This window comes from Phoxinus phoxinus (genome assembly GCF_949152265.1).
Source record: "Phoxinus phoxinus genome assembly, chromosome: 4".
In the NCBI taxonomy this organism is placed as follows: Eukaryota; Metazoa; Chordata; class Actinopteri; order Cypriniformes; family Leuciscidae; genus Phoxinus; species Phoxinus phoxinus.
This window is the reverse complement of record NC_136879.1, coordinates 21,994,446-22,013,566: the sequence shown is the minus strand read 5'-3', so window position 1 is coordinate 22,013,566 and position 19,121 is coordinate 21,994,446. Positions and strand designations below refer to the sequence as shown.

General features: G+C 38.1%; 1 protein-coding gene across 2 annotated transcripts; it reads left to right on the top strand.

Moving 5' to 3' along the window:
* The first annotated feature begins 160 nt into the window (after positions 1-160).
* lta (lymphotoxin alpha (TNF superfamily, member 1)) lies at positions 161-17,371 on the top strand. Of its 2 annotated transcripts, XM_079611002.1 has the most exons (8): positions 165-269; positions 1,748-1,912; positions 12,272-12,495; positions 13,574-13,692; positions 14,279-14,321; positions 14,416-14,442; positions 14,658-14,705; positions 16,487-17,369. In XM_079611002.1, exons 4-8 carry the CDS (start codon positions 13,582-13,584, stop codon positions 16,846-16,848), a joined length of 591 nt encoding a protein of 196 aa, XP_079467128.1. In that variant the 5' UTR covers positions 165-269; positions 1,748-1,912; positions 12,272-12,495; positions 13,574-13,581; the 3' UTR covers positions 16,849-17,369. The 2 variants fall into 2 exon arrangements, with proteins under 2 accessions (XP_079467129.1, XP_079467128.1); XM_079611003.1 differs by lacking the exon at positions 12,272-12,495 and having other exon boundaries at positions 161-269; positions 16,487-17,371.
* Positions 17,372-19,121: the final 1,750 nt, after the last annotated feature.

Genomic DNA, 19,121 nt, shown 5'->3' with positions numbered 1-19,121 from the left:
ACAAGATTTAAAATAAAATAAAATCTAAATTCTCATATTGGCATATTGGGTATTCATTATTTTAAATTTAGAAGTAATAATCATAAAGTTAAGTTGAAAATAAAATGTTATTTTTACACGGATGCACAAGGCCTATTTTTGGGAGAGAGAGAGAGAGAGAGAGAGAGAGAGAGAGAGAGACCGAGAGACCGAGAGAGAGAGAGAGAGAGAGACCGAGAGACCGAGAGAGAGACCCTCACTTCTAATCCACATCTAACAAAATCGCTAAGGTAATAAACAGAAATGTCACTATTATCAAACAAAACGTTGATGTAGCCTACATTTTCATTAAAGCTAACCCACCATGAGATTTAGACACAAAACACATTTTTCACATTTCTTATTTGTTCAGTTTGCATTTGGTTGTGCATAAATAATCTTTTTGATTTGAATAAATATCCATAGACAATGCGCATATATACAGTGTGTATTTGCACCAGCTAACCTTCAGCAGTGGTCTGGCTTTCTGTGGAACAGTCAGACCACAATTTCCAATTATGTTATGTATTTATTTTCTGGTTGGAAATAGACAGTCATTCGATATTTCTTTGCTTTCAACAGTCATCAGTTTTCTTAAATCTGTACACTACAACAATGTGCTTAAAGGAATGTGATGGATAGCACTGTAATGTAAACACTGAGATCCATACAGATTACACAGCAAATACAACAAATATTTGAATATTCAAATATTTTTAAGCCTTTAATGATTATTTAATGAAAATGAACAAACCACCATTGATAGTTTAGATTACACAGGGCTAATTTTAATTAAATAGCTGTGTAATTGACATAGAAATGGACAAAAACACTGACTAGTCATGCAATGCAAAGAGGACAACAGTGATGCAGCATATTAATAAATACATTGAGGGGGCAATGGAAAATGGAAAAAAGGTGAGCCAAATTGGGAGTGAGAGAAGGGGAAGTGCCCCTGTGGAACAGTGCAGAGGCGTCAACTGATGAAAAGACCCGTTCAAGCATGATATATATATCAATGTAGGCTATGGTAGGCCTATATGCAGGGGAAAAAAACCTGATGGTGCACAGTGCTGTTAACGCTGGCACTGGTATTCTAAATCTATAGATTATAGCATGCCCCCATAACTTCAGGAGAATACATAATTATAATTGAACACCCTTACACTTTTATTTAGATGTGATCTTATAATTCTCCATCTCTCAAAGCCCAAGAAATCATTGCAGTATCTGATGTAAAGAAAGCTTCAAATTGTTTGAATTGTATATCGAATAAAAATGTGCATAGCTCTCTGGGGGTAAAAAAACTGAAATTCAGCTGGATCGTCCACATTTTACTGCAATTCCCACAATAGTTTGATCATGCAACAACGTGATGAGCAACATTTCTGCAAAACATTTTCATGTCAGTTTCTGTCTTTATAAATCTTGATTTCTTCATGTGTAACAACAGGATGAATTTCATGGAATTAGGATTAAATCTGATCATATGTATGTTTTATAAATGAGACCCCTGGACTGTCTGCTTGCACTGTGTCAGCTGAAGTTTGCTGCATTGCAATAAATATATATGTTTATTCAAATATATTAGCCTATTTAATAAGAGTGAAACAAACTTGTGGTTTAAAGATGCAGAGGTAGGCCTACTGTAAGTGGAAACATTGCAGCTATTTTTTTTTTACTGAAATCAGTGAGATGACAGTTATGATGCAATTTCTCACTCCCACAGGTTACCAGCAGCTGCAGAAATCTCCACTGTCCAGGGCTGCGTTTTTCAAAAGCATAGTGAGCTAAGTTGATCGTAGAGACCATTGGTGGCAAGTAGATCTGTGATTGGTAGTTCAGCCCAGATCTACATCAATCGTACTGCAGTGTGACAAATGAGAATTCACAGGTAAGGCTTCTGCTTGTTGCACATGACATATCTTTTCATGAGACTGACCGCTTTAAAAATATAATTTATATTTAATATAATATAAATCTAATTATATATTCATATTTATTAATTATGTATTCATATTTACCACAGCAACATAAAAACACTTGATGTTCAACACGTTGAGGTAATAATCTGTTTTGATGGTCCCCTTGTTTTGTCAAAGTTATGTTATGTTATATTGTGTTTCCCCTGACCTAGTTTTCCTGTGTGTTTGATTTAGTCTTTATATTCACCTGTGGCTTCTTCCCATCTATTAGCTCATTAGTTCCTTTTGTTAGCTCTATGTATTTATACCCTGTGTTCTCTATCCATTCTTGTTCATGTTATGTTGTGTGTAGTTTGAATATCTTTCTATTCTCCTGAGTGTTGTCGTCATTAAAGGACTGTTATTTTGAATCTCCTTCGTCTTCGTGCTATTTACACACGCAAACCGTGACAGAAGAATGGACACATACGGTTTAATTTTTGCTGTGTTGTTTCCCTTTTTGATTTTCGTTTTTTCCCTTTGGACCTACCGTCCAGCTTCTTTGCCTCAAGCAGGGAGACCTTTCGCTGGAAGAACACACATGGGACTTCCTCCATCTTGCATGCTAGATGATACAAGGACCGCTCACTCTTTTCATTTTACTACCCCGTCCTGTGCAAGCGGTCCAAGGCACACATTTCAGCAGATGGACCCTGGGAAAACTTTGCCGCATTCGTGGTGTGGGTGCTGGTGAGCAACGACTCACCGTTCACCATCGGCCCGGCTGAGGACCACACCAGCCCCACTCCATATCTAGAGATCAGACATCCACCACCAAGATGGAGATCATGCAGCAGACCGTGGACTTCACCCTGCCACAACTGACGAGCCCAAACTTGAACACCGGACGGAAGGAGTCTTCGGCCCGGAGCCTGAACCAAAAGGTGTGTCTGACCAGGTGTGAGAGCCCGCTACATCGTGTGCTACCGAGGGAGCGTTAGTGGAGTTCGATGGCCGGGAGGAAAGCCCCGCCCACAACCCCCTTGTAGTGGATGTTTGCTATGCTTGCGGGAACCTTTTTCGGACTGTTAGAGGTGTTTGTGGATATTCCAGACCCAACTGGTTCCGCCCAGCCCTGAATCTCTGGTAATCCCTTCCAGCCTCCTTCTCCCGCTTCCTCTAACAGTCCCTCTTCATCTCCTGCACTGAACTGTGTGGATCTGCTTCAGTCCTTCAGGCCATCAGCTCTGCCTAGTCCAGAGGATCCCCTGGCTCAGTCTCCAGTCTCTGAACCCAACACTCCACCGCGGTCTCTCGACGCATCGTCTCTGCCTTGGCTCCTCCCTCGTCTCTGCCTTGGCTCCTCCCTCGTCTCTGCCTTGGCTCCTCCCTCGTCTCTGCCTTGGCTCCTCCCTCGTCTCTGCCTTGGCTCCTCCCTCGTCTCTGCCTTGGCTCCTCCCTCGTCTCTGCCTTGGCTCCTCCCTCGGCTCCACCGGAAACCCTCAACCTTACGACTCCACCAGGCTCCCTTGTCCCACAGGTTCCGCCTTGGTCAGGCGTAGTTCTGCCTGCAGCACCTTCGGCCCCGTCTGGCTCCGGCTTCGTTCTCCATTTCAGTGCCAGCGTTGTTGCGTGGGCTCTACCTGGGTCTCCGTCTCCATCGGCCATCCCCAGGGTGGTGCCTGTCAAGTCTTCCCTCGCCCTTGGACTTCTGTGTTTTGTTTAACCCCTCTCCAGTCCCTCGTCCCCCTCCAGAGCCCCCTGCCTCCTCTGAACTCTTTACAGCACGAGGTTGTGCCTTCCAGGAGGAGGAGCTTCTTTGTTTCATTGAGTTTCCCCTGTGACATAAGGGCTGTTTACACGACACCGTTTTCAACTAAAAAGTAAAACTTATGCATTTTGGCCGTTCATTTACACGTCGACAACAGCATTTTGGGTGGCTGAAAACGCAAACTTTTGAGTGCGTTTTCAAAGTGCAAATTTTTTAAACCGTCTCCGTGTAAACGACAAAAATGCAAATCTCTGAAAACAACGACGTCATGCACATGCGTATTGCAAATTCAGTCAACAGTGTTTCATCGCCATCTAATGGCCTGGCAGCAGAACACAGCGTTTTTAGTCGTTTTCGCAGATCCGTGTGAATGGGGATCGTTTTGACAATGGTGTTGTCTGTACGTGGGAAACTCAAAGGGAAAAACTTCTCAGTTTTAAGCCGTTGTCATGTAAACGTACCCCTAGTTTTCCCATGTGTTTGATTTAGTTATTAGTCACTTCTTGCCCATCAATTAGCTCATTAGTTCCTTTTGTTAGCTCCATGCATTTATACCCTGTGTTCTCCATCATTCTTTGTCCAGTGTTGTCATTAAAGGACCGTTATTTTGGATCCCCTTAGTCTTCGTGCTGTTTACACGCGCAAACCTTGACACCTTTAAACATTCTATTGACTAATTAACGTTACACCTACATATCAACTAGCTCTCATTAGAGTATTAGCAGACTGTCTGCTTAATATCGGCAAACTCTTTATTGTGATGGTCCCCAACAAACATTCTACTGACTAAATATAAGTATCTTTGCAACTACATATCAACTTATTCCACTAACCCTATACCCTTAACAGTCTACTAATACTCAACTACTAGTATGAGTTGACAAAGGTTAAACGGTACTTCTAGTAAAAAAAAAGTCTAAAGGGGCCTATCAAAATAAGGTGTAACCCATGTTGAAATGGCCTCACCAGAAACCAACTATGGAAAGAAGCAGGGGCGGATCTAGGGGGTGGCCAGGGGTGGCCGTGGCCACCCTTTGCCTAAGCTTGGCCACCCCTTTGGCCACCCCTCTCACAACTGCTGTTTCTGTCTCTTTTTTTATCGTCAAGAATTACATTTTTTTAACGCAGAACCGTACTCTTTAAGACCACACACAAAAAAAAAGTGAGACGCGCACTCCAACTGCACCTCAGCGCCAGCGCAAGTCAAACGAGTGCGGAAATGTGCAGGTGCCGAACGAGCTTCAGCAGAACAACAGACAGTGATATACGCATAGTAAATAGTCAATGTTTCTCAACTGGTGGGTTGCAAGACCGTCGCTAGTGTGCAGTCAAAGAAACAACAAGCGTAAACCTTTTCTGATGCCACTTTGAAAGATGTGTGTGAAAGCTGGTGACACTTCTGTCAGATGCTGAGAAAAGCGGCGCGCGTTGTCCTACATTAGTTGGCTATCTTCGGTAAGATGAGATTTTGTCAGGCCAAATGTCAGTAAAACTAACTTTACTGTCCTGTCAGACGTTGTACTGTGCAAATACGGTGCGCAAATGCGGCGTGTTTTGACGTCAATTGACTCGTGAAATAATCAAAAAGGCGATTAAAGCTGTGTCAAAACTGCATGCATGCATCATGTATTTGTTACAACTCTGACTAAAATAATCTGCTATGTGAGATCACAATATAAGGCACAAACTGATGTCATTTTTAAATGTAGCCTACAAATAAATATAAGCACTGTGCATTTGTACTAGCTGGCGTTAATTTGTAAAGAGGACAAAAATGGATCATTTTTAAACCCATAAAATAACTAATTTTACATTCTGGCATTTATGTGCTGTTGACTTCCGCCTTGTTCACATTCTTGAACATGGGGATTCAAAAGAGACATTTTTTTCCCTTTTTAATTTAGGTAGCCTATGATAGAACTGTTGCAATATTTATTTTGACAACTAATATGCAGTGTTAACTTTTTCAGTTGCAACTTTTTTTTTTTGACAAACTGGTTGGTTGAAGAATTCAATGATTATATAAAATTCACTGAAGGTTGATTAATCTTTGAGCTACAGTAGTTATCTGCATGTCTCATTCATGAAGGTGCAACAATGTAGAACAAGCTATTGGGGGTTTTGAGAACCAGAAGCAAGCTAACTGAGCAAGTTGAACTTAGTATGTGCCCCTTTATTAATATGCCTGAGGTGGTGAATAATAATAATAAAAAAGATAAAAATTCACTCAGTATTCCATGATTCCTAATTCAATACTATCTCAATTACAAGTATAAGTATAAATTAACTGTATTCAGTAGTGTAGGCACTAAAACAGTCCAATGCTTATAGTCAAACTCATTTTTAAATTAAAATAATACAAATTTCTGTGCCACCCTAGACTGGTTGCTGGCCCTTGCCTGGCCACCCCCATGAAAAAATCCTGGCTCCGCCACTGGAAAGAAGTGAGCTTGAAAGGAAGATGGATGCTGGAAAAATAGTTGGAAATTGTGACACAATGGGCTGTTTATTCCATAAAACATATACCATAAACATGTAAGTTAGTCCACAAACAAACATAGGTGCCTTTGAGTCTGAATATCGATACGATGAAAGTGTCGTGAGCAGTAAGCAAATTATTCCAAATTGTTCCCAGACATTTGAATCAATTTCCATGACCTTTCCAGCTATTTCTGATTACTGAGTAAGAATTTTTAGAAATCATTTCAATACTGATTTGCTTATAAATTATTCAGACCAATTTGTGAGTTGATTTTAATTATTTATTAAAAATAAGTGACTCAAAACAATGGTTTACTTACAATTCAGACTTGACCAAGGGTTTCAGCAGGTGACTTTTACTGTACACAAGCTCTAAAACCACAAACATGTAAATCTACATTTTCCAGGCTTGGGACATTGTAAAATTCCTTGATATTTATAGGTTTTGACCTGTTATATAAATCTAAGATGGCAGACTTAGAAAAAGAATATAAACATACATTTCATTCAATACTGTAGTGTCAATGAAATATTTTATTTCAATTAAAATAAATAATTTTACCCATTCTTTTGTGTTTTGTTAGCTTAGAAACATGACTATAGTCAAACTGTATTGTACTTAATTGTGAGATCACAGAGCAGTAATTGGCCGTCTGTGGAAATTATATGTGGAAAGCAACAAATCAGTCACTTTAGTGGTTCCTTTTCAGCACCTTATTAAGATTTTGTCCCTGATTTGCCGTCTAGATGATTTTCCGAAAGTCAAAGCCAATCTTCAGATTTTTGGCAATCTGAGTTGAGTGCTTTCGCAGAAAATTGCATGTATGTAATGACGCTGTTAGCTTCAGACTATGATTTCGTCCAGTCGCAGAATGTCAAACAAGTTTAATATTTTGGGCCGATTTTAGAACACTTTGTTTTCATTTGTCACGCGTCACCTAGGAATGAGGTGCATTTTTCTGTGTGAGTTTGTAGTGGTCATAAAGACTTTCAGTCTTTATTTGTGTAATCCTCAGTCATTTAGCGCTGTTTTTCCTCTGTAACCATTTATAAAGTCGGCAAGTGTATATGATCCCTTTAGTGTTTTAAAATGAATACAGGCGACAGCAGTCAACTACAGTCAACTGGACAGTTTTACTTTCATATCCACAGTTTTATCTTGGTTGGCTCTAGATGATCTGTTTTTGTGCAGCTGCAAAATACAACGGTGGGGAAAGCACAGGGCATTTCATAATCATTGTGGCTAACCTCATAAATAATGTCACCTAACCAGTATCTCAAATGGAATACTGAAGAGAATGCTCCCAAAATCTGATCTTAATCTCTCCTCCTTTCTCTCTCTCTTCTTCTCTCTTTCAATTTCTTCACCTGTTCTAAACACACACACATCTAAATGTGTCTTTTCCCCCTCCCCAACACATGAAAACAGAGAGACTCTCGCAAAACAAGCTAAGAAGACTTACCTGAAAAAGTACCAAAAGCATGTATGAGAGTTTCCCACTGAAGAGTATCCGCCTACAATCTGTTATTGACCTTCTATATATATCTCAGCATCTGATCTTATCTCCAGCGAAAATCTGCTTAAGTTTCCCTCATTAAGATTTGAGTCCCCACCTTCATTAATTAGAAAAGGAATGGTGGTTACACTTTGCATCTGTGCTAAATGCAGTACTGTATATGACACGTGTATATGTACAGTTGTGCTACACTTAGTAGCCTACAGTAATTGGAATGGTTGTACATATAATCTATTCTATAATAAGAATACCTTGTATTTTTTAAATACATTAGAGTACCATAATTAATATGGTAATTGATATTCAAGAACCATGTCATTTCAGAAAAGTACTAGTAGTCTTGACAAAACGAGACAGTGATTTTTAGCTGGTTGTCTTTGACTAGTAGGCTATATAGTATTAGCATAGCTTTGATAATATCAATTTTACACTTTTTTTTACACTATCACTTTTGAAACCTATGAAAGGTTAAACAGGGCATTTCTAACAACAGGCTACGCCTATTCTTCCTACCCCAAGCGTCAGAACATCCTGTCACACACCATTTTGCTGGTTAAAGGCTTGTTCACGCCAAGGACGATAACTATATCGATAACTATACATGAAGTTTTAAAAACATTCTAACCATTCAAGAATAACCACACCACAACTATAACGACAGCCCGTTCACATCAAGAACGATAACTGTAATGATAATTATTATCATTCACACAAAAGAACAATAACATTCTGATTATCAATCATCAGCTGTTCAAACAATTCTGAAAGGGATTCCAACAATATCGCTCCTCTGTGACGTTATCGTGTTAACTGTGGTGTGGACTTCGCTATTCTCGTAGGATTTAGAGTGATGGTTATAGTTAGCATTACAGTATCGTCCTTGATGTGAACCAGGGGCGTTTCTGAGGGAGGCAGAGAAAATAATCGATATTACAAAAATAAAGCAATGCAAATATTACAAAATGTGACATTAAAAAGTGTAATAGTCACTCGTTTTTACCACTGTCCAACAGCGTCGCCCGCAGGTGAAGTTACAGCGGGAGGCTTGCCTCCCCTGAGCTCTGACTTTTAAAGGAACACTCCACTTTTTTTAGAAATAGGCTCAATTTCCAACTCCCCTAGTTAAACAGTTGAGTGTTACCGTTTTCGAATCCATTCAGCCGATCTCCGGGTCTGGCGGTAGCACTTTTAGCATAGCTTAGCATAGATCATTGAATCTGATTAGACCGTTAGCATCTCTCTCAAAAAAATGACCAAAGAGTTTCGTCAATATGACTAGGAACTATACTCTCATTCCTGCGTAATAATCAAGGAACTGTGCTGCCGTATCAGCAGGCGCAATGATATTACAAACTTAGTGCCAGTCACGTTGGAAGTTACTGAGCTGGGGACTATTTTCAGGCGCTGCGTAATATCATTGCGCCTGCTGGTACGGCAGCACAGTTCCTTGATTATTACGCAGGAATGAGAGTATAGTTCCTAGTCATATTGACGAAACTCTTTGGTCATTTTTTTGAGAGAGATGCTAATGGTCTAATCAGAGTAACGTTACAGTTCCTAGTCATATCATATTGGCCTAGAAAATCGCAACTTTTTTTTTCTGTCGATCTTAGTACACGATGTGACTACAGAAGAGTCAAGGTTTAAATAGGAAAAATATCGAAACTCTTTGGTCATTTTTTTGAGAGAGATGCTAACGGTCTAACCAGATTAAATGATCTATGCTAAGCTAACGTTATGTTAAAAGTGTCACCGCCAGACCCGGAGATCGGCTAAATGGATTAGAAAACGGTAAAACTAAATTGTTTAACTCTAGGGGAGTTGGAAAATTAGCCTATTTCCATAAAAAGTGGAGTGTTCCTTTAACAGTGCGTGCGGTGGGTTTGATGGGGGGTAATGGAGAATGAATGGTGGAAAATCACATGAGAGGAGGCAAGGTCTCCATTGCGCTATGATTGGATAGGATCTGTTGTGATTGGATATGATTGGTTCATGTGATAAACCCCGCATCTTGTTTTCATGCGGTTTCTTGAATCGGCCTGAATGAAGAGAATGATGAAGAAGACTAATTAAAAAGTAGGTAAACAACTCAGCCATTTAGATATCACTGCTTTATGTCACATCAAAATCAAACTTAGAAACATGATAACTGGGGGGTTTTAGTGAGCAATCAGATTGGGGAAATTAAAGGTACATCTTCATGTCTGTGTCTGTCAACAAGTGCTTGATTTTCAGCTTGATGACCGCTGAAAATAAGTTGACTATTAAAAAATAAAGCTGAATATTAGTTCACAGATTATATATATTGTTTAAATTGTTACAGCCTTTGGTTATTATTTTGGAATAAATGTAAAAATGCGTAAAAAGACTAACTTGAAAAAATACTTTTTTTATTCAATAAAAATAAAGTTTTAATAAGGTGTAAAAATACAGAATAGTTGTATTTGGTCTCTCTTTTTATGAAATGTTTATTTAACCAGGAAAATTAAGTGTAACAGGGACATACATTTACATTTGATACATAAAAAAGTGAGGACTTTGCCTCCTCATTTAAAAACACAGTCGCACACCACTGACGTGAAAGTCCTTTAAAGGTGAACTATGCAGGTTGTTTACCTTAACTGAACAGCTTCGGAGTCATTGGAATGGTTAATAAAAAAATTTCGGGTTGAATGGTGGTCGTCTCGCACCCCCCTATCGCCTGTGAGTGGAAAAACCACCCTTGCAACTTTGGGCCGCGTGATATCAGGTCTCGCGATGTAACAAATTGTTTTACGGCAAAAAAATCGGCTAAAATTCTGTCATTAATGCGCTCCCTCACGCTGTTCGAACCCGAATGAAGAAGACGTTGTAAAGAATGTCCCGTCTGCTTTGATGTCGTTGATCTACTAGCCTCTGGTATCTGAGAGTCGCCAACGAGTTTTTCTACAGTGTTGTCAAATATCTATTCCGAAGCAGTAGGGGGAGCTCTATAGAGAAACCTGCGAGCAAAAAGCGAGAATACAGCGAAGAAATTTCTGAAACTGCATAGTCCTGCTTTAATGGCATGATCGATAATCGTTGGAATCGCTTTCAGAACGTTGTTTTTTTCAGCTGATGAATGATAAAAACATTGTCAGCCGTCACTGACCCGACTTTAAAGAGCTTGAGCATTTAAAGCTTGCACTTAATGAACACAATGTTCTCGTCCCTTGGTGTGGATGCCAATGTAGTTTTCATACTAGTTAAGTTATCTTTCTTGGGATTAACGGTTGTTGTGAAGAATTATGAAGTGTGGCAATATAGCTAATAAAGTTTTTCTGTAGAAGGCAGAGTTTCTTTGGTTACTACTTCTAGAGGTATAACAATATATCGCAATGCAAAAAATACAACAATTTGTATCGTGGATATAGTGACAATCTGTATTGTGCATAGTTCACCCAAAATAAAAATTATTGTGTGAGAAAAAAAATCTAGTTTTCAGAGTCTTTGTGTCAGTACTACACTCAATGGGGGAATATTTGTGGGTCCTGATAATACCAAATGTCTGATGTTACCAGTAAAAAGTGGCACATTACTTTATCTAGTCAGTGACAGAGTGCAAGGCATATTTGTCTAAAACAATTCTGTATTTTCAGCTTCAGAATCAGGAATATTTTTATTCTGGTGTCACCGTAGTCCTGTGCATTGGGTTACCAGCCAAGTCCAAGCATATTCATTTACATCCACAATATAATATCAAATTTAGCATTTTGATAATTTTTTGTTAACCTTTTATCATGTCTTGGAGTATCGCAATAATATCATATCATGAGTTCGGTATCGTGATATGTATTGAATCGTGAGATGAGAGTGTCGCTACACCCCTAGTTTACAACTGATTCAAATCTCATCCTATTGCATTGCTATTTTTCAACTTTTATCATTTTGATATTATCTGAGGAATTCCTTCACATATATTCTAGGAATGTGGTCTGTTTATATATTGATGTTACACCAGGGTTTACTTCAGTATTCACAATAGAGGCCGTGACAGTACAAGTGTGTTTGTCTTTGTGTGGGCTGTTGTGTGTAGGAGTGTGTGGTATGCATGTCTTCATAGGAAAGTACAAGCATCTGAATGGGGGGTGTCCCAACACATCCAAGAGAAGAAAAGAAGAAATGCAGTGGATCTAGGTGAAAAAAAAAAAAAAAAAATCAAACTTAGTGTAAACATGGTAGCCACACCCCCACCCCCTCCCTCCGGATGAAAAAAACACAATCATGCACACACACACCATAACCCCTAATATCGCCTCAGGCAAACCACCTTTTCCTCTTTTTCAGAAGTGTGGTAGAGCTGAAGAGAAAGTGTTTTAGGACTGACATGTATTTGCCTAAACAGCAGCGACATGTCAATGATCATCATCTTATATGCGTTGTGTTGCCGCTGAAATCTCTGCACCTGTTACGACAAATAGGCAGAAATTAAAAAAAGTGAATTTGATTTCTTTTCACTGAAGCCGAAGTATATGTCCAATCACTTTTAGCAACTTCATACTTAATTTATGTCTAGTAGTGATGTTCTGACCATCCACCTTCTCTTATGTTTCCAACCACAGCCGCTACCGAAAGTACCAGAGGAAGACAGAGAGAGAAAAAAACACACACACAGAGAGAGAGTGAGAGAGAGAGTGAGTGAGTGAGAGAGAGAGAGAGAGAGAGAGAGGTCCAGGGCTTAAACATAAGAGCATAAAAAAAGGGGAAACCCTGTGGGAGAGACCATGTCTAGATGAGATGCTCATTCAATCTCACAGCCACATTTCACACTACAGCACACACTAAGGTGAGTGAAGCAATCTCTCTCATAATCTCATTCATTGGTATTTGTATGGTATTTCTTAGTGAATGTTTCCATCCGACTGTCATTCTTTATATTCCTTACAGCAGATTTTAATTGAACAATTAATTTCCATTGGGGGTTTTGAATTTAGCCATAGGTCAGTGACAAATCTACATAGTCTATCTTTATAGAGTTTAACAACACATTTAAGGCTATAACCACCATAGGGGGAAGCTAAACCATATCATTCAGATTAGAAGTTGATCAATATGCAATTTCCAATTACCAATTCTTAAATTGTTACTTTTGATCCTCCTAAGCCTGATTATTTGGTTATATTCTTGAACACATTGGTACAGGCTTCAAGGAGTCTCCTTTTAAAAATAGATGTATACAGTATGACACCATTTATATTAGGTCAGTCTGGTAAATGAAGGTTCATTTTGTATTGCTGACTGGTTCTAAGAAAACTGAGGGGAACAGTAATGAGAAACTCTTTGGAAAACTCTTTAGAAACTCACACATTGACAGCAAACACACGGTGACTTTCCTTGCAAAAACCAATCGATTCTGGCACCAAATCGAAATGTCACATCGGTAGTAAAACATTTCCTTTGGAAGATAATGTGTTCAATTCATTGAATAGCAGAAAAAAAAATGTCCAACTTCAAACTTCTGAACACTCGGTGGTGGGTTATGTTCAACCCACCTGGGTATGAGGACTGGGTATCTTTGTGTGCAACATGGGAATTCACCTTAGAGACAAACCACTGCTGTTTTAGACATACATACATAGACATACATACATACATGCAAAACTAGAAACCGTGTGGAGACTGAGAATAGATGGTCTGAGGCCTGTAAGTAAAAACATGAATAGGTTTGTATGCAAATATTCATATACTATCCCTGCAGGTTTAAATAGATTTGCTCACGACATGATGCTGTGCTTTGTTAAGCTGTACATGTCCATGCATTTAGGTCAGCAAGCTGTATGGTGGTTTCTCCCACTTGATTCACTGTGAATGTGTCTTTGGTGTCACTGATTCATTTGATTCCTTTTTCTTGGGCCCTGCTACAGTCACAGAGATGACTGACTCGAATAACCCCAGGTTCCGCCTCTTGGTTGGCTGGTGCTGCCTGATGTCTTCAGCTCTTTTGATATTGACGGTATATAATGCAGTTAATTGCAACAAAAAGGTAAAGTGACCCGCGATTGCATAAAACCACACTGCCTCTTATCATGTAGAAAAACTTAAGTGTAGCCTGTTTTCAAGCATATTCTCCTGTCTGGGATCGGTATACCCGATGGTCCAACCCCAATCTTATGGTATAGGTTGAGCAAATGTTATTGGTTGGGCTGCTCAAATATACAGAGCAATGTTTTGAAAGTCACGTTTTTACGGTACAGTTGTTTATAACAAAAAAAAATGGCACACTTAAGTTTTACTGCGATAGTATCTGATATTTCTCAGTTGTTTGTTCATTTTCCAACACAGTCTCATGGCAATTTGTAACAATTTTACGGTTTGGTGAATTGCTGGCTAATTCTTGTCAAATTCCTAGAATCTTATTTGGATTTTTTTGTACGATCTGCTTATGTCCCATAGTGCTCTGGTTTAGGGGTGGACCTACTTTTTTCTAAAAATCGTACATTTTCGAACAATTCACACTGTACGAATTCATACAAAATAGCCACCACGTAAATGAGTCTACCTCAAATTTTCATATGAGGTTGGATTGTCATTTTGAGCTAAACATTTTATTTTTCTATTTTTTTATTTAGTCTGAAACAAACAAGACGGGAAATGAAGAGCCCAATTCAAAAGGTTTGCTCATTAATCTGTTTTCCTCCACAAGTACAATTTCAAGGAAAACTGCACACCTTCGTCATGAAAGTAACAATCTAATACTCTTTTACAGAAAACCCCACACCTGACCAACAGAGCGGTGAGAAATGTTGACCTTTATATTGTGAACTGTGATAGCCAATGTGTAAAAAAAATGTAAACAATAGATGAAAAGCATTAATCTTAAGCTATCTTTCATTCTGGGAAATATTCCTTTTTGGGGAAATTTTTTCTCTCTTTAAATAACAGTTTATGTTTTTTTTATTAAAGTGAAAATGATAGGGTAAAGTGAAAATAATCAAGTTGCACTTTCAGGATCCCGTTACGGTCCGTCTTTAAAGAACTACATCCATCTCGTCAGAGGTAAGAGAACATCTTTCTTCCTGTGGACCTCTTCACACTTTTTCTCTTTCCCGTTTCCCCCTTTTGCACTTTTTCTGCGTCTCTCGCTTCTCTCTGTATCATGAAAACAAGAGATAGTGGGACTTTTGGTTGTGTCACTGTGTCTCTTGGTTTCTCTGCTGCATTGAGGAAGTTGGGCACGTGGTTCTCTGCTTTTAAAGAATCTTTTGTGGCCTAAAAGTGATTTAAGTCAAGTTACCACATTCAACTACACATCACATCTGTAAATAAGCTCGGACTAGTCGTTTTCATTGAGGTCACCTGGAAGTTCACCTTCACACCATTCGAGTAGGAGGTCGTACCTTTTTTTTTTTAAAGCACTCATCTCATTCGTGTGACTGTCGCCTCGCTGAACCAGATTCAGTCACCACAATGACACTTCTGAGGTGACGCTGAATGTTTATCGCAGAGGCGTTGTGAATCAGTGGAAATTTAACTAGTCTAAATGTGCACGGCTCTATGCACGAGGTCGAAACGTTCCTTTAAAAGACTCTCCTTCCCCGACCTCACTTCACGTCCTGTGTGAAGTGTGTTTTCATATATATGTGGGATGAACGGCAGCTCTGACCCCCACAAATGGAACATTTACACAAGAAAATGAAAAGAGCAATTAAATAAATACAATTATACTCTTCAATGTATTTGTGTTAGAATTTAAAAGTAATGAGCCTGGTAGCAACTTTTTATATTTTTAAAATTCAAATAGCAGGTTTACATGTTTGATGTTTGACTTGATTTACTTAATTTATTTGACAAAAATGTAATTAAGTTATTAAACAGTCTGCACTACATAAATAAATAGAATAATCCTTATTAAAGCTACAAAAGTTCTTTAGTCGAGAGCTGTGGGTAATTTTCTTTGTTCTCTTTGTTTTTTTGATTAACATTAATAAAAGAGAATTAGTGGCTGCCGTCACTTTAAGATCGGACGCTGATGCACATAACGTGGATCACCCACTTTATCGCAACTCTTTACGTTAATTTAAGACTTTGGTTAACTAATTTAAGACCGCTCTTATGAGGAGACTCAACAAAAGTGTGTGTCACATAAACAGGACATTCACAAACAGCGCGTTCTCTTTTGTTTTGTTGCACTTGAATGGTTTAAAAGCATTAGCATGAATAAGAGCGTGATCATATAATGTATCGCTAGCCAAAGGATGACAGAAAAAACGGATGCTGCATTAATTGCGGTAAATATTCTTAACGTGTTAAACTGAAAAAAATAATGTAGTCTTGGCGAGTATTCATTTAACAGTCAGTTATGTGTTAAGTGAAAGTAAACAGTTGAGACAGAAAACGTATGTGTATTAGTAAAATGGATCCGTTCATCGGGTCTTAAAGTGACAGCAACCTAATATACCTGCTCCCAAATTATAATAATAAAAATATCTATGTGACAGTTTTTCCCCCTTGTATCAATGTCAAAATTGTGACCAGTGAAAATGCTGAGTGGCTAGTAACTTTGGAAAAGCACTCGCCACAGCCAAGCCCTGTATATATATATTAGGGGTGTAACAATATATTGTGTCACAATATAAATTACAATAAAAAAATGCAACAATATATATCGTGGAAAGTGACAGATACACCAACACAAGATAGTCTTTCAAGGAGTTATGAATCATAAACCTTTTTATATGAATTTAAGGATTTTGTTCCTCCCAAAAGCACAGAATAAAGTGTTAATAATTGGGAAAGGTTTTCAGACTGCAAACTAATATTTCCATTCTCTTCCTCAGACGAGAATGAAACCTGGATATGCAGTGGTTCATGTTATAACAGCTCCCTCTCCTTAAAAAACAACACTGTCCAAATTACAACCAGCGGTTTTTACTATATCCACGCCCAGGTTGTCTTCAACAGAGCCATTCCTCCAACGAAGAAGCCGGCGAGCGTTGTTTTGGTCAAAAACAAAAGTCCTGCGACACAATTCAGAATACTGAGCGAGGGTATTCGCTTTGAACCGGGAACATTGACAATGATCCGGCTGGTCAAGCTCACAGATGGAGAGAGCATCAGCCTGAATATACATCCTGAATCCCTGCGCCTATCCATACAAGCGTGGCATACTTACTGGGAAATCTTCCTGTATAACATATAATAAGTCTAAATCTCTCAGATTCTTTTCATATTCCTTAAAGAATTACAAGACCCCTATTCAGTTTCTGATTGTTTGTAAGTCAGGTATTTCAACTGAAGAATCAAAACCGCCTGTATTTATATTTACAAAAGTAAATAATAAAAGATGTTTGGATAGTTCTCAAGCCCATTATGGGTTTCAAAGGGAATATTTTCTTCTTTGTATGTGTTAAAACTAAAAAATGTATTTTTAGATATTTTATATTATGACATATTTTTGAGTAATTGTTAAAATATTTTGAGATTTATTGCAAATTGTTTATTGGTTATTTGTGTATTTTATTTTAATCTTATTTAATTTCTTTTTTAAAGTAAAGTGCTGTAAATAGTCTTCAAAATGTCCTGTAATTTGTTAATTTAATACATAAAGCATGATGAACAATAGTCAAAGTGACGAATTTGAAATGAACTTGGTTTTTTAAATTATTTATTTGTACTGTTGTCCTAAGCTATTTCTAAATAAAAGTTTATTCAGTGCAACATACATATTCCTGCTTGAATTGAACTCAGACTCAACCGTGAGCAACAGCACAACAGTTTTTGTATAACCTCTGACTCATTTTGTATGGAAGGCATATTCTGCCAAAATAAAAATAAATCAATTAAATGATAAAAATGAAAACTAAAACCAGATTTACTATTTAATTACACAAAACTGTACGCAAAATATGTGACAAAATTGAGAATGAAAGTAAATGATTTCATTTTCACAGGGACAGCATCATCCCTGTCAAATTGAAAAATAAAATGCAATTGGTGATTTCACGTTTCATTTTCACTGAAATCTCGAGGCAAGACTGCCCATATTAAAATGAAAAGGCAAACGTGAAAAGAAACTGCAATTACAGTTTTTACAAAGCTTTTTATTAATGCTCACGCAATAATAGTGACACAATTCAAATGTAAAGTTTAGTTGTCATTTTATTTCCTCTTTTATCTCAGTTTTAGTTTTCGTTTTCATTTTCAAAGACAACCTGTATGCAAATTCTACACTTTGCAGCCGTCACAAACTCCGATGTCGATAATAATCTAGGTGAGGTTATGCAGTGCCTTCAGACAGCGAAGTGTCCAAGTGTATCTACGATAGATCAACTCGAAGCAAAATAAGTCATCATCATCCGAAATCATAACTGCCATTTTCGCTCCTCCACATAACAGCGTAATTGAGCCCCACCCACTCATTAACATAGAATTTGCATACAGGTTGTCTTTGAAAATGAAAACGAAAACTGAGATAAAAGAGGAAATAAAATGACAACTAAACTTTATATTTGAATTTTAATTGTGTCACTATTATTGCGTGAGCATAAATAAAAAGCTTTGTAAAAACTGTAATTGCAGTTTCTTTTCACGTTTGCCATTTCATTTTAATTTAAAACAAATTTTTAAGTGAAAAATGAAACGTGAAATCACCAATTGCATTTTATTTTTCAATTTGACAGGGATGATGCACTGTCCCCATGAAAATGAAAACATTTATTTATTTTTTGCGTACAGTTGTCTGTAATTAAATAGTTAATCTGGTTTTAGTTTTCATTTTTATCATTTCATTGATTTATTTAATTTTGGCAGAATATGCCTTCCATAATTTTGATGTAGCCCAGCTTCCTATTTACTACAGACAGCCACATGAGGGAGTCAGTCATCACAGGAACGGCATCTGAACGTGGCCTTCCTGTTGGTCTTTAGAAAGCAAACCACTGAAACTTAAACCCACTTTTGCCGCAAATGCTGACATTGTTTCGATTGTGTATACGTGCACATCTTATCTAGAAGGCTAAAGGAATGAGGAAGCTTCCCCACTTTGCAGAACTACCTCATTTAATGTAAAGGTCAGGGAGAACGGTAGGCTATGTCAAGATCAATATTTAGCACACCGTCTAGTTTTGGTCTTTCGATTATAGTCTACTAAAACAATGTGGACGTTTTAAGTATCGAGTCTTGATGGAGTATCCTACTGTACGAAGTCGGAATATATTTCCAAAAGTCTATCGTCGCTGACAAACTGTAACCGCAAGAGACACTGACAGCTAATTTCATGTGCTATGAGTCACAATTCTGAATTCCCCACATCTACAAATCCTCTTTTTTTAGTTTATTCCTCTGCCCACACTGAAAAGTCATCTCACCTTTGTGTCTTCACTCATGTATGGCTGACAAACTGCAGTGAGGTAAGGTTGAGTTGCATAATGTATAAAGAGCATGTGACAACAGCGTTCGGTGCTTCGTTTTGGT